Below are 25,281 nucleotides of genomic sequence, written 5' to 3' on the forward strand. Positions count from 1 at the left end.
AAAGGGCGGCCTTCCCCAAACCACTTACACTCTGAAGTCTTTACCCTATAAATCAGAGTATCAGTGGTCTGTCAGCATCTTAGTAGCCCCCTTCTAACAACCTGCTAAATCTTGTACTAAACTTTATGTCCTGGCAAATAAATTTAAAACATTACTCATCAATAGGTCAATCTGGCTATATCACAAGTCGTATTAAAATATCCATGAAGAAACTGCAAAATCAAAGCTATTATTCTATTTCAGGAGCTTCTAGTACACTTTAGAAGAGAAAGTATATACCCGGCGCAGTTTTATTAATAATACAAGATATTGTATATGCCAAAATATATACGCAGTGATAGACATATAATATATATTACATATAGTGATGAGTGTTAAAGACAGTAAGATTGCTATGGTAGAAAAGAAAACAAAAGTGGACTAGAATGAGCTATGAGGAGCCTGACTATTCCTGAACAACAGGTTTGAAAAAGATGAATGAGCATGAGACTGACACAGAGGTAACTATGTGAACATTTTCAGTGTAGAAAGTAGAGACTACTTATCTGAATTGAAGATTAGAGGGAAGTACAAGATTGGAAAGATATGGTTCATTTTATCCAAGACACATTTATTGGGTCCCTATTATATGTCAGGCACAGTACAGAAATGAAGCTGTATGGAAATCCTAGACTTCGGAATTTGGTATTTTTACTGTGTAGCAATAAGAGTTCTACAGAGCTCACGGCAATTGTACATACATTATCTCAACCAATCTTCACAACAAATGATTTAAACAAAGGGGAAACAGAAGCTCAGGAAGGTATATTTTTATGCTTAAATGTCATACAGCCAGAGAGAGAGAGAGAAAAAATCTTCCCACTCCTAGCCCAGAGCTCTTTTCTTGCTTCATTTTCTATACATTCAGCTCCTTTTCGCAAGAAAATGTCGTTTTTTTTAAAAGTGTAATGTGATCAAAGCAATGTTCTAGTCAAATACATATGGTAGTGTTATAGGGGTTGAATCAGAAGGCAAAGAACGTGGAAGTAAGGAGATCTGCTAGTACTGTACTCTACTATAATGATCCAGGAATAGGTGAAGCAGTAGCAATAAAAACCACTATCTATGAGACCGTATAAAAAGATTCAACTGGGTGTCTTATTTGAAAATGCAGAGGAGACCAGTAGAGCCACTGATAAAGTTGAAATGTCAACAAGTAGATCTGTTTCATGGAGGAAATCATCTGCGGTGGTCAAATTATCCCTAAACACAAAGATATTTGGTCAATCGTTATTAAAGTTTCTACCCCTAAAACCAGAATGACCCAGAGTTTACTGCCATTGAATATTTTATTTACAGTTTATTTAGTAGTTTGTCAATTCTTAGAAATCTAGATCCTCCACCAGTTCACAGAGGTATCCATATTCATAAAGCCCAGTAAGAGTTTATGCCTATGTTCCAGATACCTCTGATAGCCAGTACTCCTAAATCTATTAGAATTATAAATATATGTTTCATTAAATCTATCATTGAGTCAAGGCTCTCTTTCAGGGGATCAGGGTTATTTGCCAATCACAAGTAAATGCCTAATCAAAGGTGTACAAATGAGAAAGTATTTTAAAATCTACACAAAGATGAAATATATCTTACCTCTTAGATGAAATTATTTCTCAGGGTAGGGTTATATTTGTAACTTCTCCCAAGATTCTAAAGAATTCCATTCATTTCTGATATTAGTTTACTGATGAGAACACTGAACTAATCAAAGATGAATTAGTCCACCTTTGACTAACTCTTTAATAACTATGAATAACTATAAATCGAGATCCCAATACAACAGATAAACTAGTTTTTAAAGGGGGATAACAGAAGGAACAAAATAAATTGTCGAACAAGACAGGACCACAGGACCACAGACATGGAAGCATGGACCAGACTGACAGAACTCAGAGGGAAGGTGGGAAAGATAACAGGAAGAGATTAACCACAGAACTTTACATGTACAGCTCAGGGACACAGACAATAGGCAGGGGAAGGCCTGGGGGGGTGGGGAGGGATGAAGGGAGGAGAGCAAAGGGGGAAAATGAGGAGTATCTGTAATACTCTCAACAATAAAATAAATTTTAAAAAAATAAAAGGGGATAACAAACAGGGTTAGGACCAAAGGAGTGGGGGCTGAGCCCAACTAAAATCATAAGCAACATGGAAAAAACAAAGGTCACTGCTGCTCTTTGCAATGGCCAGTAGAGGCTGCCAATGTACAAGGACACACAGGCCTCTCCCTCCACCTGACAGACATACATGGAGTTGTCACCAGAACAGAAAGCACGTCCATGCTCTAGCGCGAGGCCCAGCATTCTAGGATCATCAGAGAGCATTATTCAACAACAGTCACCAAGTTGTCTTTTAACCACAGCTTCTGGGCATGTGTCACAGGAACAAAGGAAATGCAGAATATTATGAGTACTTTTGAAAGATGATCACACTGAGCTACTCTCTGACCAAAAGAAACCAAGCTTTATATGATTATTTTTATAGAAAAGATACCTCAAGTTTTACATCAGAAATGGGTATTTTTATTGAAGAATAGCACAATTTACAGTCTTAAATCCTTGTTCGAACAGATGTATTATTTAGCTTCTTCAAATAAGGTGAATCAGTTATGGCAGAAGGAAACGTTCAGTTACTGGGTACAAAGTCATAATTTGATCTATAATTTGTAAGTATCGATCTCAAATTATAAATACAAATATGCTTAAAAGAGATTTCCTAATATCCAGCAGTCAGGTGAGATTCCGTCCATCTATTCTCCTCGCCCAGAGCCAAGAACACAGACACTCAACTACACCAAGGGGCAATCACATTTTAAAATTAATTTCGTGAATCTGCTCTAGAATTTTAAGAGTTATGTATCTTGTCCTTTTTGAGCTCCACACACTGCTATTTCTTATAGAGAGGAACTCTGCTGTCAATCACTGCTCCCTTTTGCCAGGCAAATATGTGCTGCAGCTTTCACTTGTCACTCCTATTATATGCAATGTAGGCAGCTTAGCACTAAATCAATTTAAGGAACTGCAGAAGTTAAATACATACATTATTATTATGATGACAGAAAAGGCAATGAATGTCTTGCAGCTCCATTTGCTTTCTTTGTTAAGGAAGAAAAAGCTAATTATCTGCAGCTGTCAACCATGAAGTCCTAGACCTATTTAAGTCAACATTAGCCTTGGACAACTGAAAACATTTCTCATATTTTTGCCCGATTGTTTTCTTTTTGCAAAATATTAAACATTCTAAGGAACAATGTAAAAACAAGTTGAAAAATGTAAAACTACATATTTGTATCCCTTTTCATAATCAATTCATTTTAATATTTAAACAGCAAACTGCCAATTTTTTGTAATATCCATTCTCTAATTAGTGTAACCAAAATTTAGACAAATGTAAGGCTCTCCACAAAAAATTCATATTAAAATTCAACTGAAAGCCTACAGACTAATGGTTACAGTGAAATTATGTTATAGATGATCAAGGGAGAAATTCTATCCATTTATTTAAATAACAAAAAGAGAGAAAGGAAAACATGTCCCAAAGAGGAAATGCTGCTAGATGACAGAAAAGTCACACTGAATCACAGGTATCTATGTTTGTATATTATTCTTTATCTACTAATCTTCAATTTTCCAATCTAGTCCCATTAGAACTTAGAACTAAACAACTAATTGGTTTTGAACTTTTTTTTCAAATTTTAGGATCAACTTGTATATATCCAGGATATCAAATAAAAATGAAAAGAGTGTCCTTAATAAGTCAAAGAAAAACAAGCTTATCATCAATATATAAACTATGGAATCTCTTAACATTGTGCTCTAAGAAGTACACAAAGGCGACTTGATGACGAACATAAATATTCTCTGCACTTGTTCTGAGTTTTCAGTGATAAAACATTATTTTCCTTTCATTTTCTTTACAAAATCTCTTCTCACAGGAACAATATAATTTTTAAATTTCATATGAAATCACTGCCCATTTAGCTTTCTAATGAGTTTTTAAAACACTAGTACAAGCAAAACCAACATAAACTGAAACCTACATAATCAATAATGTAAGAAAAATTTTGACATACTGCTTAACAGAATTATCATTTTAAAAATTCCCAGTCAGGGCACATACCCAGGTTGGGGGTTCTGTCCCGGTGGGGGCACGCAGGGGAGGCAACTGATCTCTCTCACATCGATGTTTCTCTCTCTCATAAAAACATACCTTTGGGAGAGGATTAATTTTTTTTTAAATTATAACTCTATGTTTAAGTTCCTAAACCAGCCTTCAAGGGAAGCTTTTTCTAACTATAGCTGACCCACAACTCCAAGATTCTGATTTGCTACAAACCCTCCTTGTAATCTTGAAGAATCACTACTGTATTTACTAGAGAAAAGGAAGAAAAAGTCAAGAAACACTAGTATAAAACCATAAAAAGCAAACTCATCTCACTTTCAAAGAATCATATGTGAAAATAGTTAGGGTGCAGACATAGACATGGCCTATGTGATACATAAAGATAAAGTGTATGACTGCCTAACTACTATGCTGCACACCTGAAACTAATACAAAATAATATTGAATGTAAACTGTAACTAAAAAATAAAATTTAAAAATCAGGGGGAAAAATGAAATAACAAACGAAAAAAAGAAAATGAAGTAGTATAGTTAAGTACCTACACTGTACCAGACTCTAGGTACATTTCCCAGCGCCCTCAAACTAGTGTTGACAATATCAAGGTTCCTAGTATCAACAGGATCAAGATTCCATCTCAACTTCTGCAAACAAAGCCCAGGTTCTTTTCACAACACAATACTACCTCCTAGCAGAGTTCTTCTCTGGCTTTACATTTTTAAAAATCTGTACCTATCAAGATTGAGTGACGGTTACCATCTTTTACAACTGATGATGCTGATGACTGTGTCATCCTATATAAATATAAACATAGCGGAAATGAGAAAAATATAATTAGGAGGCAATCCTTAGTCAAATGAAAGGATATGACTGATGACCTTCAAGGGTCCTTCTAGCACTACAATTCTAATATTCCTTGGTTTATTTATTTTGCTAAGATATTTTGGAACAGCTAGGAAATCTCTTGCTGTTTGTTTTCTAACTTTCTGAAATCTGTTCAAGATAATATTATAATTCCTACTCAATCGTTATTTTATAAAAACTTTAAGAAAGCATTTGCAATGGTGTAATTCTCACAACTCTGAAAGGGATTAGGTGACAGGGCTCAAAAAGATTGTGGTGACTTGGCCCAAGTCACCAAACTATACTAAATAACAGAGCGATTGCAAATGCATGTCTGTCCTGTCCTATCCATAACTCCCAACACTTCCCATTACACAGTAGATGCCACCGTAATTACAGCATTCATTTGCAAGTCACCATAACTTTGCCACATGCCCCCTCATTTGGTCCTCAAAACAACTCTGTAATGAAAGAAGGCAGGTAATATTATTCTAACCTCATTTTACAAATAACAAAAACTGAGACTCAGAGAAATTTAAACCATTTGCTGGAAGATCCTTACAGGGGCCTCAAACATAGGTCTCCTGACTCCAAGTTCAGTGCTTCTTCCGCTATTGAAATTTACTGTCCCTTACTGGTTGGCTGCAATATAGCTTTGAAACCTTTCTATTCCTACCCTGTGCAACCTGGTCTCTCTAAATCTGAACTTCATTAAGTGTAACTGAGCTTATGTTCATGTTTCTGTGTGATACAGTAACTTATGTTTCTAATACAGTAAGTTTATAAGATAGAAACATATTTTCTAAAGATATTTATCTAAGAGGATGCCCACTCAGATTTTGAATGATCAAGAATAGGTTTCTAACTATTAGAAAAATCCTGCTTAAATCCCAACAGGAAAAAAAAAGAAAACGATGCCTAATTTGGCGGTCTGTTAAGTTATAAATCAGCCTTCTTGCTTACATCCACCTAATAGGACTGATAGCAGTAATGCCTTTCTGTCTTCAATTCCTCAGATTTTCTTACCCAAATGCACTGCCTTTACTAAAGCCCAGAATGATCTCATTTTGTAAAACAGCTTCTTGCCCTTTTATTAGGCCCTAATCTAAATTATAGTATAAAGACATAAGGTTCTGTACTCATGACTGGCTCATGATAAAAGGGCACTGGCTTGCCATGTGGCCTGATGAAGTCCTGGGACACAGAAGGATCTTTTTTGGATTTTATCAGTCTTAGAGCAGGCAATTTATGTTGAGCCAGAAAAATAAAATATAATCTTTGGCCATCTGGTTCTGTAACACTCTATATTTGTTTAGAAAGGTCACTGTTGTCAAGTTATTGAATGTTATCTCTGAAACTGACAGGAAGAGAGAAGTTTTTGAAAGCAGGCCAGGGATATTAAAGCACCGGATATTAAGGTGTAAAGTAGTATTTAAAAGATTGGGCTTTTAGTGTTAAACAGACCACCTTTTAAACCCCAACTCCACCATCTATTAGTTAAATGATCTTGGGCAAGTCAGCAGCTTTCTTAATCTGTTTTTCCCATTAATAAAACATAGATAATGCCACTCTAGAAAGATGATACCAGAATAAAATGATATAACACATATATAGTACTAGCAGATAGTTACCATTCAAAACTTATTCAATAATTATTTTCTGTATAATTTGTGTCCTCACTTTTCGTTAATTTTGAACAAAACTAGAATTTTCATTACTTTTATAAATACTCCAAAGAGAAAAGTAAAATTTAAACAGACTCACAATTTATGCTGTTAACATAAAATACATGGATTTAGAGCCTACCATAGCACCTGTTCCTTTGTTGGTGGAATGATTGGGTTGCTGCGTCACTGAAGAATGAATACTAAGCAATATCAGATCCATATCTGAACAACTTCAGTGGGACTAGTACTGCTGCTACTGGACAACTATTACAATACCCTGATGTTGTTATGCAACAGTTACTTTCTTTGCATTAGGTAGTTTTCTATTAGTGTTTCACAGCAGTGCTATAATTCAGCTATTGCAGTAATGAGATGATCCACAGTTGATTTAGAAAGTCTATTTAGGCCCTTTCCCTTTGTGAGTTAGCAATGTAGTTAAAAATATACAAATAATTAAAACAAAAATTTTTAAAAGCAGCTCAATCAAAACTCTATCCAGAATATTGCCAAAGAACAATGTTTTTAATTCAGTAGGCCAGATTTCAGATCGACTTATGAAACTCCTTAAGTATCTCAAAGGTGGGCAAATATTTCACCTGCACTTTGACAGGAATGGCCATCAGGATGCGTTGAACTGAATTATCCCCATACATGACTGGTTTCCCCAAAAATCAATGCAGACACTATAAGACAGAGCAAAAGCCACAGTCTAAGGCTAGGAAAGAACATTTTTATCTGTTCTACTTCAAGAACTAGCTGCTACACAGTTTCCTGTTTGGAGTCAACAATAAAAGGTACACATATTCCATATAAACCACTGGGAAGGTTCTCTGCTTTCTCCATAATACTGACCTAGGAGATCTGGGAGTAATTAAAAACAAATTTCATCTTATATGCATATATGCATAGTCCATGGACACAGACAATATTGTGGTGAAGACCTGGGGTGGAGTGGAGGATAAGTGGAAGGGGGCAAAAGGTGAGTGGGGACATCTATAATATTGTCAACAATAAAAAAATTTTTTTTTTCAAACTCCAGGGTCTAGCCAAGAAGACCAGTCACAGATCAACACAAGTCTAAAATAAACATACTGAATTAAGGGCTATAAAGATAAATGGATCAGAGAAATCTATAAGCTTATACAGAAAAAATATATCCAAGAAGCAATCTTGACCAGCCTTCACTTACCCAAATTATAGACCCACACTTTCCATTTCCTCTCCAATCATCCCAAGAGATGCCCATGGCATGCTGAAAACTCAGTCTGACTGTCGCCTACAGTGGGCCCCCTCACAGTTTTACTCCCAAATGCTGAGGTGTAAGTTCTCCCCAAACCAGTAGTATTTATTCCAAAATCCCATTAGGGGAGTTGTAGTGTTATTACAATCAGCTAATTAATTAAACATTAGATAAACCATGAAAGCAAAATCAAAGTATCTTTAAAAACTAAGTCAAAAGCTTTGAAAAGACTTATTAATAAAGGCAAATTATTACAAAACATTGCTAATGCAAGTGGCAAAGGTAAGAGAAATATAAAAACTGGAGTAAAGCATAAAATATAGAATAGTAGTTCTCAAACTTTAGCATAAAAGCTGTGTGAAAACATACACTGCTGAGCACCATCCCCTTATAATCCGACTCAGTAGGTATAGGGTAAAACCAAAAATTTAGCATGCTGAGAAATTTCCATGTGCTGCTGATGCTGCTGGTCTGGGAACCACACTTTCAGAACCACTGCTTTTCAATTGTCTAAATTTTTAATCTACATTAAAGAACAAAATGTAAACTGGACATTATTTGTTATGAATGTAGATTTGTGAAAGACCTGGAGTTCCAATTTGCAAACCTATCTACTATGAGGAAAAATCTTGGTCATAATCAAAAGACAGTGCGTTTATATGTTAGAGAGATGTACACGACATTTCTAATGACCTACTATTTTAACTGACTTCTTCAACTAATGGACAAACTATGAGAACCAAACTTATCAAAAGAGATATCCTGTCAAATATGGTTCACAAAAGTACCACTAGAGCTCTTGCTGGGTGGTTCAGTTTGATGGAGCTTTGTCCTGTGCACCAAAAGTCTGCAGGCTCAATTCCCGATAAGGTCACATACCTAGGTTGCAGGTTTGATCCCAGATTGGGGCATGTTTAGAAGGCAACCAATCAGTGTTTCTCTCTCACATTAATGTTTCTCTCTCTCTCTCTCTAAAAGTCAATAAAAACATATCCTCAAGTGAGAATTTTTTTTAAAAAGTACCACTTTGAAATTCCCTTCACCTTCACTATTTTTAAGAAGGAAATTCTAATGTGATAACCTCCTTGGTTAAAAGGTTTCCTAAAAACACAAGCTCACAGTATCACTTAAAAATAAAAGGTAAGTATCATTATCTTCCATTTACAAATTAGATTTCTGCCTCAGAGAGGATAAGAAACATCTAAAGGTAAATCAGCCAACAGGTGGCAGAGTCAAAACTTGAATACAGATCTGCCCCCAAATTCAAAGTATGGTTTTTTTCCAACCTTACAATAGTACATTATAGTCTTTAAAAGAGTCAGAGAGGTTAGAAGCAACACTGAGGTCTCAATCAATCTAAGTGTCTGCAAAACAGAAAATGCCAAAATATATACAGCTGTGAGAACTAAATGGACTTACAAGCATTATATCTGTTGTCTTGAACATAATCATAAATATCACCTATCAGCTGTACTTACTATTAAATGGCTAAACAGGATAATCAAACACAGGGCACTAGAAGGCAGCTGGTCTACCAACACTGAAGCAAAGTCTTTGGCAACACAACTCCACTTAGTAAGACATCTGTGGGGAATGGCTGACAACAAGGTTCACAAGCAGATGCTGCATGAAGACAACCATGTTCAGAGTGAGATGAATAACACATTAGGTATACACTGAAGTAATATATTCAAAGATGTGGCATTTGCAGACTGCTTGGAAACCAGAGCAGATAAGCCAGCCCAGTGACAGCAATCACCATTACGATGGTGCTATTAAGGCAAGTTTAGGAGCTAGAAGTAGAAACAGAAAAGCACCGTTTCTCGCCTTATAAGATGCATTCATGTAGTATTAGATCAATTTCAGAAGTAAAGAGGACCATATCTATTAAACTGTGAAGGAATTCAAATGTCCACTTTTATACTATATTCAACTTAATATGTTTACAACATTGGATTCAAGTATCCAGCTCCTTCCATAAGTTTGGGACGTTCTCATCGCCCATTTGTTTGAAGAGGCTTTCTGCTCCCTTCTCCCTATCTTCTCTTTCTGGTATACCCATTATTCTTATATTGTTCTTTCTCATGGAGTCAAGATAGTTTTCATAGTGTTCTTTCATTTTTGTGGGGGTGGTTGAAGCGGGGAGATGCTCAACTGCACTAGCTATTAGGGAAATACAATCAAAACTACATTGAGATGCAGGCTCACACATGTCAGAATGCCCAATATCAAAAAGACAAGTAATAACAAGTGTTGGAGAGGTTGTGGAGAAAAAGGAACCTTCATACACTGCTGGTGGGAAAGTAAATTGGTGCAGCCACTATGGAAAAGAGTATGGAGTTTCCTCAAAAAAAAAAAAAAAAAAAGGAAATAAATTAAGAATAGTGTTACCATATGACCCAGCAACCCCTCTTCTTGGTATCCACCCCAAAAATTTGAAAACATTTATTTGTAAAGATATATGAACCCCTATGTTCACAGCAGCATTATTCACAGTAGACATAGAAACAACTGAAGTGCCCTTTGATAGATGATTGGATAAAGATGTGGTACACATATACAATGAAATATTAGCCATAAGAAAAGATGAAACGCTGCCATTTGTGACAACATGGATAGATCTTGAGAATATCATGCTAAGCAAACTAAGTCAGCAGGAAAAAGTCAAGAACCATATAATTTCACTCATATGTGGGACATAAAACTGAAAGCAACAAATGAACAAGATAAACAAACAAAAACTCACAGACACAGACAACAGTATGGTGGTTACCAGAGGGGCAGGGGGGGTTAAGGTCAAATATATGGTGACAGAAGGAGGCTTGACTTGGGGTAATGAACACACATTGCAATATACAGATGATGTATTCTAGAATTGTACACTTGAAACCCATATAATTTTATTAACCAATGTCACCTTAAATAAATTTGATAACATTAAAAAAATGAAGAATGGCATAAAACTTAGAAAATAATTAAAGGCTTCTAGGTCCCTTAAAAAAAACAACAATGGCCCCAAATGGTGTTCTAGTGTTTGAGGTCAGGGAACAGTGTGAAGAATTGCAGTAATTGTAGGAAACCTCCTAAAATAACTATTCTGTTTCTTTAGAAAGTAATAATAAATAAATTAAATAAAGACCTAACATGTTAGCAGTAAGTTAAAAACCTAGGAATGGTTAGGATGGCCAAAAATTTTTTAAATTTTTTTAAAAAACAGAAAATAACAAGTGTTGGTGAGGATGTGGAAATATTAGAACCCTTGTGTGCTGTTGGTGGGAATGTAAGATGATGCAGCTATTATAAAAAATAGTACGGAAGTTTCTTAAAAAATTAAAAACGGAGTTGCTATATGATTTAGCAATCTCACTTCGGGATATACATCCAGAAGAATTAAAAACAAGATTCCAAAGAGATATTTGTACACCCATGATCACTGCAGCATTATTCACAATAGACAAGAGGCGAAAGCAACCTAAATGTCCATTAGTGGAAGAATAAAGAAAATGTGATATACAAATACAACTGAACATTACTCAGCCTTAAAAAAAGAAGGAAATATGTCATATGTCACAACATGGATAAACCTTGAGGACATTATGCTAAATAAAATAAGACAGTCACAAACTCGGCATGATTCCACTTACATAAAACATCTAGCATAGTCAAACTCTTAGAAAGTAGGATGGTGGTTGCCAGAGGCTGAGGGGGAAAGGGATTTGTTCTTCAAAGGGTAGACGGTTTCAGTAGTTAAGATGAAAAAGTTCTAGAGATCTGAACAAATGTGAATATAGTTAACTCTACTGTGCTGTACACTTAACATAGTTAATAAGGCGTAAAAATATAATAAAAATGTCTTGAAAACTCCAGTAAGGTTAACAGAAGCATTGGAAAGGTTTAATGTTACTGCAGAAAACAAAACAGTTTCACATGAGTAGATTCCATTTTAATCATAGTCATATCTTACTAATACCAATTTCCGTAGGATTCTAGGAATCTATGGTTTAAATTTGTACTTTATAATCAAAAGGACATGCACCATATCAGAATTATTCAGAGGTCTTTTAAAATATTACTTATTCTCACCCAGAGAGATGCTCCCAGTTGAGTGAGTCATCATTACTGATGCAACTATGCTTTATCTTCAACTGTGCTGGGACTGGAAACAGATTGAGAATTTCATTTTTAAATGATAGTTTAAATCATTTCTAAGAAAATTCATTTAAGTCACTTATTTTATAATAAAGAAATTACATATATTGTTTGATATACATGGGTTTGACTTTCTAAAGGCATATGTAATACATTATAAACGTGGCAGCTCTAAATAGCAGTGAACAATCCCTGTGATGAGACCACCTTTCAACTGGGCTGGGCACCTTTGGAGAACAGAACCAACAATATATGAAAAATGCAGATAAAAGTACTTTTCGAGATTTCTGAAATATTCTGCCCAGGGTATTTCTCTTTTCAACAAGCCCTTTTTTATGTACGTTTATCTCCAGATGCCTTTTTCCCATGATCTCTAGTCTCCAAAGCCCTAGTTCATCTCCCCCTCCTCACCACACATACACATTTAGAGGGAAAAAGAACTTTTCTATATCCAAATTTCAGAAACAAAATCAAGGGTTTCTCTCATTTCCATATAATGCTGTTTCATCTCCAGGAAACAAAGCCACAATCTGAGAACTAGGGTTAATGAAATTTTTTCACACTGACTTCACTTTGGTACATTTTTCTTATACCATATTTTTTAAATATACTGAGAAGTGTCTAGTAGTATCATAAATTAAGTCCCCAAGAGGCTCCAGGAATCAAAATGCCCTACTGGTAAAGATTATATAAATATATTATTTAACATGAAAATTACACATTATAACCTCTATAAGAGTACATTTGAGCTCTGTAATATCTTCTATGCCTGAATTCCTGCCTTCTTTTGTGTTAGGTATTTTCTGATGTACCTTTTTCATTTCCTTGTTTCTTTCACTAAATTTTTTTGCGTTCTTTCCTTAAGTGGATGCCCTCAAATTTACAATCTGCAATTTAACTTAAAACATTCTAGTCTGAATTAAGCTATTTCCAATACTATATAAAAACTTCCCTGCAATATACCTCCATTCCCTTATACTTCTTGTTACTATTATTATCAAACAAGCTATATCTTTATGTTATAAGCCCATCAACAAAGTTTTATTATTACTGCTTCATGCAGTTGTCTTTTTAAAACAGGAGAAAAAAGTTACAAAGAAAAAAATGCATTTATATGTATTTTTATGTGTGTCTTTCATAATACTTATTTAGTTACCTTTACTATTGCTCTTTACTTTCTCATGTAGGTTAGAGTTTACCGTCTAGTATCCTTCTGTTTCAAACTGAAGGACTCCCCTTAATACTTCTTGTAAGGTAGGTCTGCTAGCAACAAATTCTCCTGGGTTTTTGTTTGTCTGTAAATGCCTTGGTTTTTCCTTCATCTTTGAAGTTTAACTAGACACAGGATTCCTGGTTGACAGTCTTTTTCTTTTAATACTTTGAAAATGTCTCCTATCCTCCATGGTTTCTGATCAAGCTATTGATCTTATTGAGGATTCCTTCAATGTTATTTTTCTCTTTCTGCTTTCAAAATTTTTCACTTCTGTAAATTTGACTATGACATGTCTAAGTGTGGATAGCTTTATTTAACTTGAAGTACATTGAGCTTATTTAATATATAAATATTTTTAAGTTAAGTTTTCTGCCATTATTTCTTTAAATATTCCTTTGCTTTCCTTTGCTCTTGTTCTTTTGGGTTGGCACACTTGATGACATCCCATAAATCTCCTGAAGCTCTGTTTCTTTTCTTTATTTTCTTACTACTACTCACAATGGATAATCTTTATTGAATGATCTTCAAGTTGACAAATTATTTCGTTTGTCAACTCATATCTGCTAAGCCTATCTAGTAAATTTTTTCTTTCAGTTATTATACTTTTAAACTCCAGAATTTTCATATGGTTCTTTTTAAAAATATTTATCTTTATAGTTGAAAGTATTACAGATGTCCCCATTTATCCCCTCATTGACCCCCTCCACCCTGCTCTGCCCTCCCCCCACCCCAGGCCTACCACACTGTGTCCATGAGTTATGCACACATACATATAAATTCTTTGGTTAATCTGATATGGTTCTTTTAAAATAATTTCTATGTTGATTGATATTCTCTTTGGCAAGATGTCATTGTTGTACCTTCCTTTAATTCTTTAGACATGTTATTGTTTAGTTCTTTGAACATATTTATAAAAGCTGACTTAAAGTCTTTGTCTATTAAGTCCAAATCTGGGCTCCCAAAGGGACATTTTTCTGTTGCCTGATTAATGTGGGGTTTTTTCCCCCCTGCATATGTGGCATACTTTCCTGTTTCTTAGATGTTTTGTAATTTTTTGTTGAAAACTGAACATCTTAAATAATGTATGTTAACTCTAGTATCAGAATTCTCCACACTGCCCCAGCAAGATGTTTTTAACACTGATTTTATTGTTTTTATGGATGATGCTTATTTGTTTAGCACTTTCATAAACCAATTTCATAGATTCTGTATTATCTGTAGTGTGTGGCCACTGAACTCTCTGCTAAGCTTGTTTTTTAAGCTCTTATTTTTATTTTTAAGCCTGGCTTCCTAGGAGTCAGTACAATTTAGTGGTCAACCAATGACTGGTTAGAAGATTTCCTTAAATGCTTGCTTGCCTGTATACCTTCCACCCTTTGCCAAAGGAATCTTTATGAAAAGTCACACCTTCAAAATTCAGGCAGTTTATAAGACAGCCCTAGCTTTCATTTCCTACTTACATAAAACCTCAGCCAGAGGTGATCTCCTTTCCCAGGTCTTTCCTGGGCACATGCACAGCTTTGCACATTATGCAACCATTTAGATACCCAAGAATATGTTGGAGCTTTTCAAAATTCCCTATGGTTGGCTAATTCTCCAGGATTTCCTTTTAAAATCCTGGGCAGACTCTTGTTTGCCCCAACAGAAATCACAGCCTTAAGCAGTGGATATGTTGCCAACAGTTGCTATTGTTTCAGCAAAGCCCTGGGGGTAGGCTTTTTCTTCCCCCAACTGAGCTGAGCTCTGAGTCAAATCAGAGTCAACCACTCTCTGAGAATAGTTTTCCCTGGGAGCTGCAAGCTTAGACAAAATATCAACTGTGCTTTGGAGCTGGTGCTTTATATGAGTCTCCAAAAGTGGTCAGATCTCTCCGTTGTCTGTAATGCTGGCAGCTTTTGCTATACCACTAAGCTGGGGTAGGAGGGAAGATGGAAATTGCCTCAAGTTAAAATGTCACATACTCGACTATCTTCTCATGGTTCAGTAGTTTTTTCTCTTGGGCAGTGGATTTTCCATTCATTCTCTAGCTTTGGTTAATTGCCAGAATTCTGAAATGGTTGACTGTAATTGTTTTGCCCATGTTTTTATTGTTCTAGAGGGAGAGCAAATATACTGAGGCCCTCACTCCACCAATCTGAAAGCCATTCAATCTCTGGAATATTAAATCTATCTTCATGTAGTTTTTAAGACCAAAAAAAAGCATTTAAACAAAAAAACTTTAAAAATTATAAATTTTTGGATTACTTATTTTAAAAACTATATTTCAATATTTAAAGTTAAATAGGAGAGAAAGTAATCTGCGAGAGGGAAAAATAAACTTCATGAGCAATGGCTCACTATACTCTTGCTAACCAATATGTAAATGATCAAAAATAAAGTGATTCCTAGCCTTAGATCCACGTTTCCAAGGTTTTTTGGGCAACAGAAGTTCAAGGAGGAAGAAAGATTATTCCATCTTGTCTTACTTGGCTTATGTAGGCCAAATTCAATTCAACTGTGACAGGGATAAAGGAGTCACTAAAGACTGGGAATGAGAAATTTAACAGAGAAGAGGAATCAGAGTCCTGAACATAGAAAGCAATCCTACTGCCTGAGATTTCTCCCTAGAGATTCAGTACAGAGAGATTGGTTTACCTCAGATTCATCCAACTATCAGCCAAACCCATGTAGTTTTGGTAGAATAAGGTAAGCTTCTGTAAAGGAAAAGAATTATTACTATTATCTCTCTTCAACATTGCCTGATATTTGCAAGCCATGGAAAGACCAAAAATGTCAAAAGAGGATAGGAAAAGTAAATATCCTTTAGCAAAACTTTTGTTTTCAAGAACACCGTTGTGTTTCTTATTTTGTGTAACAAACTACCCCAAAACTAAGTGGATCAAGAAAACCACCATTTTATTTGTTCATAATTCTACAGGCTAAGCTGGGCTCGTCCTGCTGATGGTCACTCATGATGGCTTTCAGCTGGCAGGTGGGAAGTGGGCTCAGCTAGAACACTGGGATAACTAGGTTTCTCTTTCCATGCAATCTCAGGGCCTGTCTCCATGTGACCTCTTTTCCAAAGAGTCTCTCTGAGGAGGTAGCCAGATTTCTTACATGATGATTCAGGTCTCCCCAAACACAAAAGCAAAAGCTACTTGGCCTTCTTAGGGCTTGCACCCAGACCTGGAACAGTTTAATTCTGTTGCATCCTGTTTGTTAAAATAAGTTGAAGGTCCAGTCCAGACTGAAAGGAAACGGTCTTCACAAGGGCATGAATATCTAGAGGGACAATTCACTGTGACCACCATCAATGCTATAGACCAGTGATTTTCAACCAGTGTGCCACCGCATACTGGTGTGTGGCAAGAATTTTTAAAACATGTAATAACTGACTATTTAGTCAGGGGCACTGAGCTCTTTTCCCATAGATTATCAAATAAAATGACAACAGCCAACACAATAATAGCCGTCCAGTGTGGATGCCTTGTCTTGAACCATAAATATACAGGTCATATAACAGAGTTGCATCTTATTGGTCATATCACATAATAAGGTTGCATATAATTCATTAACTTTTGATACTAAAAATCCTTATATACAAGTAAAGGTAGCTGATTTTTTAGAAAATCACTTTAGAGCAAAAAGGGTAGGTAATTACTATTAATTTTTTTGTAAATCAATCAAAATTATACCTATCTTTTTGTCAGATCAGCCAAAGATATATTTTTTGGTGTGCCACAGGATTTTAGTAATTAGTTTATGTGTGTCATGAAATGAAAAAGGTTGAAAGTCACTACTATAGACAACTGAAACATTAAGGCTGATGTTCATGACTGAAATGGGAGCAACACAAGAAATTATAAAATGGCTAAAGCTAAACGAAGGCTGGGCAATTATAGTCAGATTCCATTTCCTATGCCTTCCCTTACTGAAGGTCAATCTAGGTTCAGTGAGAATCTTAAATATAGGTGGAAGGAAAATATCAACCTGATTAATCACTTACAAGCCATATGACCTTGGACAATCAATCATTCTCTCTATGTCTCAGCTCCTCAATTATAAAACGGAAAATTATATAGGCCCTGCTTATCTTACAGGAAAACTGTATAGAACAAATAAGACAAGAAATGAGAAAACAGCTTTGAAAACTAAACTGCTATACAAATATAAGAAAATATTATTTATCTAACAGGATCCTTCTATTAATAAAATTATAATAACCATAGTTAATTACTCCATATGCTAAATTACTACCACAGCAATGTTATTATATATAATAATAGGCTAAAATTACACTATGTTCTGCTACTATAAAGCAGGGGTGGGGAATGTCGGGCCTATGGGCCATATCATTTGGTTTGGCCCTGCCAAGACAACAACAGGATGGACATGAGATTCAATAAATCCAGGAATTTTTTCATAGCTAATTTTTAAGTTGATAATTCTGTGTGGCCTGCAACTGATGTTATAAATATCCAGATGGCCCTTAGCAGAACAAAGGTTCCCCACCCTGCAAAGAATAACAGCACCAGCACTAACCGATTTATTGTCATCTGGGTATATGTCAGGTGCTGCAGGATACATCAGGTAAACTGTAACCCTTACGACAACTCAACAAAGTAGGTGTTATCCCTCTTTCACAAATAAGTAAACTGAATCAAAATGCTGGTTACTTAAGTAACCTGCCCACGGTCACACAGCTCATAGAGAATCCATTATGAATGTTTAATATATAATAGGTACTTGATAAATACTGTCTAATGTTGTCTAAGTTAAAGAACAAATAAACAAAGCCAGGACTATCCGGCATTTAAAGCAAGGAGACTTCCAACTATAGCAAAGTATCTCCCTCTCATAATTCCTAATTTATTTATTTTATTTTTTTAAATATCTCCCTCTCATAATTCCTATTTTATATGCAGCAATTGAAACTGTAATCACAGCAAACATATCTAATTAACATAAGCAACTCATCACCTTTCTCATCTGCAAAATGGTTTCCCATCTAAAAAGTACCTTCATTTTTTGAAGGTCTAATCTTTAATCCATCTACTGAGTCATTATGAGTTATAATGGTCATATTATAATGTGGAAATAACAAGTGGGGAAAAAAGTGATACATTTACATACCAAAATATCTTTACAATAAATACAAAAAACAGCAAATATTTTTAAATGGCAAAATAGTACAGTATGAATGATGAAAGTTTGTATCCTTACATTATGAAGACATCTTAAAATTTAGAAGGAGGAAGAGGAACGGAAGAAACTGCCCAACAGGAAAATGAGCTAAAGATATAAATGGACAGTCAACAAAATAAATACAGGTGGCTGATAAATATGCTTTTAATTTTTTTAGTCATTAATTAAAAAATGCAAATCCAATTGAGGGTTTTTTCCAACTATCAGATTAGCAAAAATACCAAAAAAAAATTTACAAAGATTGATCATTCCCAGGGAGGGAGAGCATAGAAAGAAACAAAATATTAAAGCACTACTGGTGAGAGTATACAATGGCCTGACCTTTCTAGACAGCAGTCTGGTAGTTGATAAAAACATTCAAATGTGCCCAGATCATCTAGCCAGCAATTCCATTCCTAAGAATTCATATAAAAGAAATAGACAGTTGCACAAAGATGCACATACAATTAATCACAATACCAAAATACAAGATACCACCTGAATGTCTAGCTAGAGAATTGCTTAAATAAACTGACACATTCATATAATGCCAATAAAGAGATAAAAAATGTTATTACATAAAAAGATGTTCAAGACATAATTGTCAAAGTTAAACCAATTTTATGACCCAATTTTTATAAGATTTGTATTTATAAAGGAAAGAGAGAGAGCACATGTGTGAGCAGAAGCATACCCAAGAGCACCCGAGAGAGCACATATGCACTCACTGGGACAGAAATCCTGAGAAAATGTGACAGTAATCTTGTGAGCAGATGTGCAGTAATCATGGAGCAGAATGATGGGTTTTTTTTCCTTTCTTCTTTCTTTGTAACTTTCTGAATTTTCAGAATGTTTTATAATGAGCGTATATAATTGTTGTGATAGTAACAACAATTAATAAAATTAATTTCATTTAAAATAATGTCAACTGTCATAAACCTGAAGTTCTGTAAACCTTCAAATGTTATTACTTTTAATATAAAATACTGATTAAAAATCAGATGATACGGATACTGAGCAAAAATGTACATTTATTCCTCTTTCAAATGATAAACTCAAAATCATAAATCCTTCATAGTAGTTTCTATGTACAAATCATTTAGAATTTGTAACTTCTTTAAAAATGTCACTTCAAAAAATAGAAGTGAAGCAGACATGTTTACATGCTATAGAATATAATTGGCATAAATATGCTATATTATGTCTTTGAGAAATAACTTGCATATGTAAAGTCCTAGAGACTCTGATTCTATAGCTCAAAAAAAATCCAGCATCACTTGGTATGTTAACTTGGGAGCCTAACTTACACTCGTTATTTATACAGAATATTGAGAATACTCAATTAGACATGGTTAAGATTATCTACATTTAATCTTGCTTTTCAGTGTAGCTGTCTTACCCAGAGCATAAGCAGTTTAGTTACTTGTTTTGTAGCTCTCTCAGCTCTATTTACATTGTATGAAGCTAGGATTCTAGAAAAAGAAATGTAAAATCAATTCTTCAACTTGGACAGTGGATGAGCAAGTGGGCAGTTACTACCCTCAGGACTGACTGTGAGTAACACCACTCAGATATACCACTGCCCTGTTCCCCACCTGGGGAGTTTGGAAACTTTGGGGACCACTTTGGTCGCCACAACAACTGGAGAGCAAGAGTGGTTCTAATGCCACTTTGGACCACATCTGCTAAACATGCTGCTACATGGGGACCCCACCAAGAACTGTCCTATTGACACTGACAATACTGTCCCCGTTAAGAAAGGGACTATAATGTTCTTGTTCAATATCGTATTTCTAGCCCACTACAAAGCAGGCATTAAGTATTATTTGTTGAATAAAGTCAAAACGAGCAATTTCTAGCTTGAGTAAGAGACACGTAATATAAAGTGATGAGGAGTGACAAAAGAGAAACTAGACAGTTTTCTACCTCGACACTAAACAGGCCTTTGTGACTGTGCTCAAACTACTTAGGGGACATCTACGATCAGGCACATCTATCCAAAATATGCAGAAAAGCATAATAAATAGTCCACGCCCAAATACAAATTATGGGAATTATCTTCCATTAAAATATCCAGGTGTATGCCTTCTTCTAGTAGTAAGCAATGTGTCAAGACATAAACACTGGTGCCAACTAAGCTCAACCTTGCCTGGCAACTAGGTGGCAAAATAGCCTGTGGTTTAAGAGTCTGGACTCTGGAGTAAGACTGCTGGGTTTAAATTTGGCGTTACCATGCATTACCTGAGTAATCTCCTTAACATCTTAACATACCACTCAAACCTTGGCAATTTATTAAATGTCCTTTAGCATCAGTCTTCTCATATATAAAATGGAATAATGAAACAGGTTCATAACACCCTTAGTCCCTGGGCCAGATATGTCACGTGACTTAGAAATGTTTGAATTTTAGAAAGTAATACCATTTATACAACACCCCAGAGGTGGATCTAGGGCAGCAACCCACAATAGTACACATTAACATTCCTGTGGCTACATGAATGAATGTTCAAAGTGTGGGATAAATAAAGGCCCTTAAATAGCCCCATCTCATTTAGTGCAGGTTTTGCAGCTAACTTGGTTTTGCCACAAACTTAGGGAAACGTGATTTTTAGAGCCTTGTGAAATTCAGAAGCGAACATAAGGGATCACAGATCTATAGTACCTACTTCCCTGAGAGAATGTGAGGATTAAGTGAGTATAACAGGGTACTCACCCAGTGTCTCTTCCATAGGTAGCATTGCATAAATACTGGTTATGGTTATAAAATTACTAAATGAAATAAGGACTATGCAAGATAGCTCCTGAAGTAAGCTGACTCCTATTAGCTGGGGCAAGAGGGAGGGGTGGGGAAAGTAGTAGTTAGAAGGGAACCTAAGACAATTACATTAGTTAAAACAAAATGAGAGCTCACTCACCCTAAATTGAAAGAAAATAATGCATCTGTCACACTGAACTCTTAAGTAAATATTTACTTCCTTTTGACAAAAGGGAGTTTCTCCAGGAGTTATGATCTGACTAGATTCCACATTTTCTGCTTTACATGTGTTTTCCCACGCACAACTCTGCAAGGCTTTCTTACTAAAAGTGGGTCTGATGATGAAGCTTTGGCTCAGGTAGGACCAAAACTGGTTTCTCCTTAATGTGAAAATGCAGTAAGTTCTTGTTGACTGCAGCAGTATACAGTAAAATTTCAGAAGTGAAATAGTAAATGTGAGAAGTATGTTAACCCTAGCTCCCCAATTTGCCCATTTATCCCTTCCATGTTCTAATGGTTTCCCGACCCAAACTTCTACAGAAACTATAAAGTTACAGGGGAAATGAAGGGAACTATCAGTTGTGAGCACTGTTCTGTGCCAAGCACTGGTCAATGTACTTATTTCCCATATACCCCTATTTGATTTTCACAAGTCTGCAAGGCAACAGTTATCACCCCCACATTATATAAGGATATTGAATTAATAAGTGAGTGAACCAAGAATTAAGCTCAGGTTTGACTCACTCAAAAACCCATGAGCTGTTTGCACTAGATACTTTGCCAAAGGACAGAGCTTCATTCTCACATTCCTGACTGCTGGCTTCCTTTGTATTTCCTTCAAGTATTTTTTAAAGTGCATATAAGAATTTGCAAGTGCATGGAATTTATATTGTATCTTAGATTAAGGGCATTTTAGGTCTTTCTATAATCCAAAATTTGAAAAGCACTTGCAATTTTTATCTTAATTTATCTCTGAAAAAATAATAAAAGGATCTCCATAAATTACACATATCATCTCTAGTTATAACAGCATATTCATGTGCATATTGCATTAAGTTTCCAAGCAATTAGCAGCACAATTATAGTCAAAAAACTTTAAATTTGGTAGAGACCTTAAAGATAAAATGTATATTTAGTTGAATAACGATTCAGGTCATGAAGATTTTTATGGAGAATAACCCCCCAAATATCCCTACTGCCACTCCAACGTTTAATGACTTTTTAGGAGAGGGTGTCTTCTTTATGACAAATTAAAATCACCCTTTCTATAATTTAAACTCATTCTATTTAGGCGGAGCTTTCAAGGAGATGACAAGGCTCTCTCTAACATACCTGTGATTTTGCTACTTTATTGATTTTTGCTGAAAGTTTGTAACCAAAAAAAAGAAACTCAAATAAATTTGAAAACAGATTTTAAGTTTTTTCTCCTCCTTTCCCTAGACTAAATAAGTAACTTCCATGGATTGAATCTTTCCTCACTCCTGTCAATATCTATTTTTGCTGCCCTTTTCAGTGCCTCTGTATATTCGGAATGAACTGTGGAAAATATAATTGAACATTATTAGAGTGTTTACTTTAGCACTCTAGGAGCTCAATGACTAGTTTAAAAAAATACTCCAGAGTCATGCTCATTTTCAAAAGTGCAAAATTATTGACCCATATTCAATTTGTAAAATGCTATGATTCTAGTCTAAACAATTAGTCTTAAATTTGTGTGATTAACTTTTAACCATTATTAAAGTTCATGATATTTTTGTTGGACCACTGATGGGATTTATTTTCAATTTGCAGGTACATAATTTCATAGATTTTTACAATATAATTAGGATTAAATACATACTTAGTTAAGGTGAAATTATATTTTGGAATTCATTTATATCTAAGACTAGAATTTTATATAATGAAGGAAGCATTCCTTAACACTCTTATCATTACTCATAAATGCTACTATAACCTAGAATTTTCAAGGCTCTATACACATACGGTAGCTTATGGAAATTATTTTTAAGAACCAATGTACTTAACTACAAGGCTTGGGATTATAAAATTCAAGCAATGTTTTAAGTTGTATAAAAAATGATGCTGACAAATCTCAGAGGGAAGGTGGGGATGAATGGTTGGGAGGTAGGGTGGGTGAGGAGAAATTAACCAAATAATTTATATGCATATATGGATAACCCTTGGACACAGGCAATAGTGTTGTCAAGGCTGGGGGGTGGGAGTGCAGGGGTCAATAGGGAAAAAAAAATGGGACATCTGTAATACTTTTAACAATAAAGATAAATTTTTTAAAAAGATGCTCATTAATGTTACTTTGTGAGCAAGACATGTTTAATATGCAGTTTATATTTTAATTTTTGTAACATTTTTAATATTTTAAATACTATACTACCATTTTAAAATCAACTGTCATTGACCCTGGTAAAAAGCTAGTGTATCCTGTGTACTATGCTAATTCAGTAAATATTAGTTGAAGAGGAACAGAAGGAAATGCCGAGTCTAACCCTTGTTTCTAAATCCACAATGCCAGTAGAGAAAGGTATATAACCTTGATTGTCACTTTTAGCAGAATGCAAGAACAAAAACAGAGGCAAAGATTGCTACTCTAATTTACAGTCTTTGCAAAAATGAAAGCAGTATAGCTCTGAAACCCCATCTTCTAATGAAATACTACTCAGAGCCCCAAAAGAAAAAAGACAAAAAGAGATCTGCTATGCAGGGCCCCAACATCCCCAAGGTGACTCTTGAACATCTTTGATTGGAAAATATAATTTGAATTACTGAATAATTTGAATATAATTACTGATACAGTAGATAAGAATACCAAAGTAACGGTCACAAGATTTAGGTTCACATGCTAGATCTGACATTTATTAGCCATGTAACCTTCAAAAGATTTTCTTAACCTCTCTGGGTCTTGGGTTTGCCCATCCATATTACGGAGACAATCCCTACCCTATAACTGAACAGTTGGGAAAAGTTAAATAAGATCTTACACACACACACAAGAACTTTGTAAGGTGTGATCTACTATGTAAATGTAAATGGAAAGTATATTATAATTACTGTCCTATATGCTATACAATATGTAAATACAAACATTTTTCCTTCCCTATTACCCCCTTTTGCAAGTCAACTACCTTATTTCACATATAACAAAGGATTTTAATGCTATCAAAATGAAAGGTCCAAAAACCAGATTAAAAGAAAACAAGCGGGAAGGAGAGACAGGTACGCAACTGTTCTCTGTTGCTTCCTGGGATAATTCGCGGTTAGCTCATCTCCCACTACTTTCCCAAAGGAAGGACTCCACCCACACGTCTTTTGGTTTTTACTTTAAATTTCCTCTAAACTATTTTTAATAAACATTATTTGTAAGCACTTTAAGAGAACTATGCTATGGAAGCTCTTTTCCCCAGGCCCGTATGAGCTTTCACATTTATTAGGTTCGTACATAAACACAGAGTGATATGGAAAAAGAATGCCAGATTCATTTGTCTGATACAGACAATTCAAATGGTTTAAGAAACAGGAGGTTCCAAGATTTCCTAGAAAACTATTGAGAGAGTTGGTACTACATCCCTATAAATATACCATGGTAAAGATTATTATTATAGCTATTGAATTATAACTTCTGTATATAAATGCATCATTTTAATAATAAATCATGTTATGAATGTCTAAGACACAAAACTATTCAACTTATCTTTCTTGCAACCGCATATCCAAAAAAATAAAAAACTGGAACATACATCAGGGAGTATTTGGTGCACCCTTTGGAGGGCCTCTATAAAACCATGGTTTTGAAATCGAGGATACAGCTCCAGTTAATTTTTCTTGAGTCTTGGTTAAGTTTCTTAACCAACAGATTACACATTTGTCTTCTCATAGAAGCTGAAGACTGAAGAAATGTTACATCTTAAATGGGCTGGCAATTTCATTTCAACTATGTAGAAATGTAAGAAAGTAATTTGGGTGCAAATATAATCTCAAAGATCAAAGATGAACAGTTTACATGTACTCAGAGTCAATGTCATCCCTCTGATGCCCCTCCCACAACCCCCCCCCCACCTCCCACTCCACCACCCCCTTTTCACC

At 35.1% G+C, this 25,281-nt stretch overlaps 1 protein-coding gene across 4 annotated transcripts in view; it reads right to left on the minus strand.

Moving 5' to 3' along the window:
- Positions 1–25,281, minus strand: part of RFX3 (regulatory factor X3) — a 252,404-nt gene that overhangs the window by 193,635 nt on the left and 33,488 nt on the right. The window contains exon 1 of one of the 4 annotated variants that reach the window (XM_081150807.1): positions 11,987–12,054. The exons of the other annotated variants lie outside the window; for them this stretch is intronic. Coding sequence (XP_081006933.1) covers positions 11,987–12,020 — 34 coding nt within the window. The 5' untranslated portion in view covers positions 12,021–12,054. Of the gene's footprint in view, positions 1–11,986; positions 12,055–25,281 lie in introns of those variants that run through there. 4 annotated transcript variants of the gene reach the window in all.

Source organism: Miniopterus schreibersii (assembly GCF_964146895.1).
Source record: "Miniopterus schreibersii genome assembly, chromosome: 11".
NCBI classification, from domain to species: domain Eukaryota; kingdom Metazoa; phylum Chordata; class Mammalia; order Chiroptera; family Miniopteridae; genus Miniopterus; species Miniopterus schreibersii.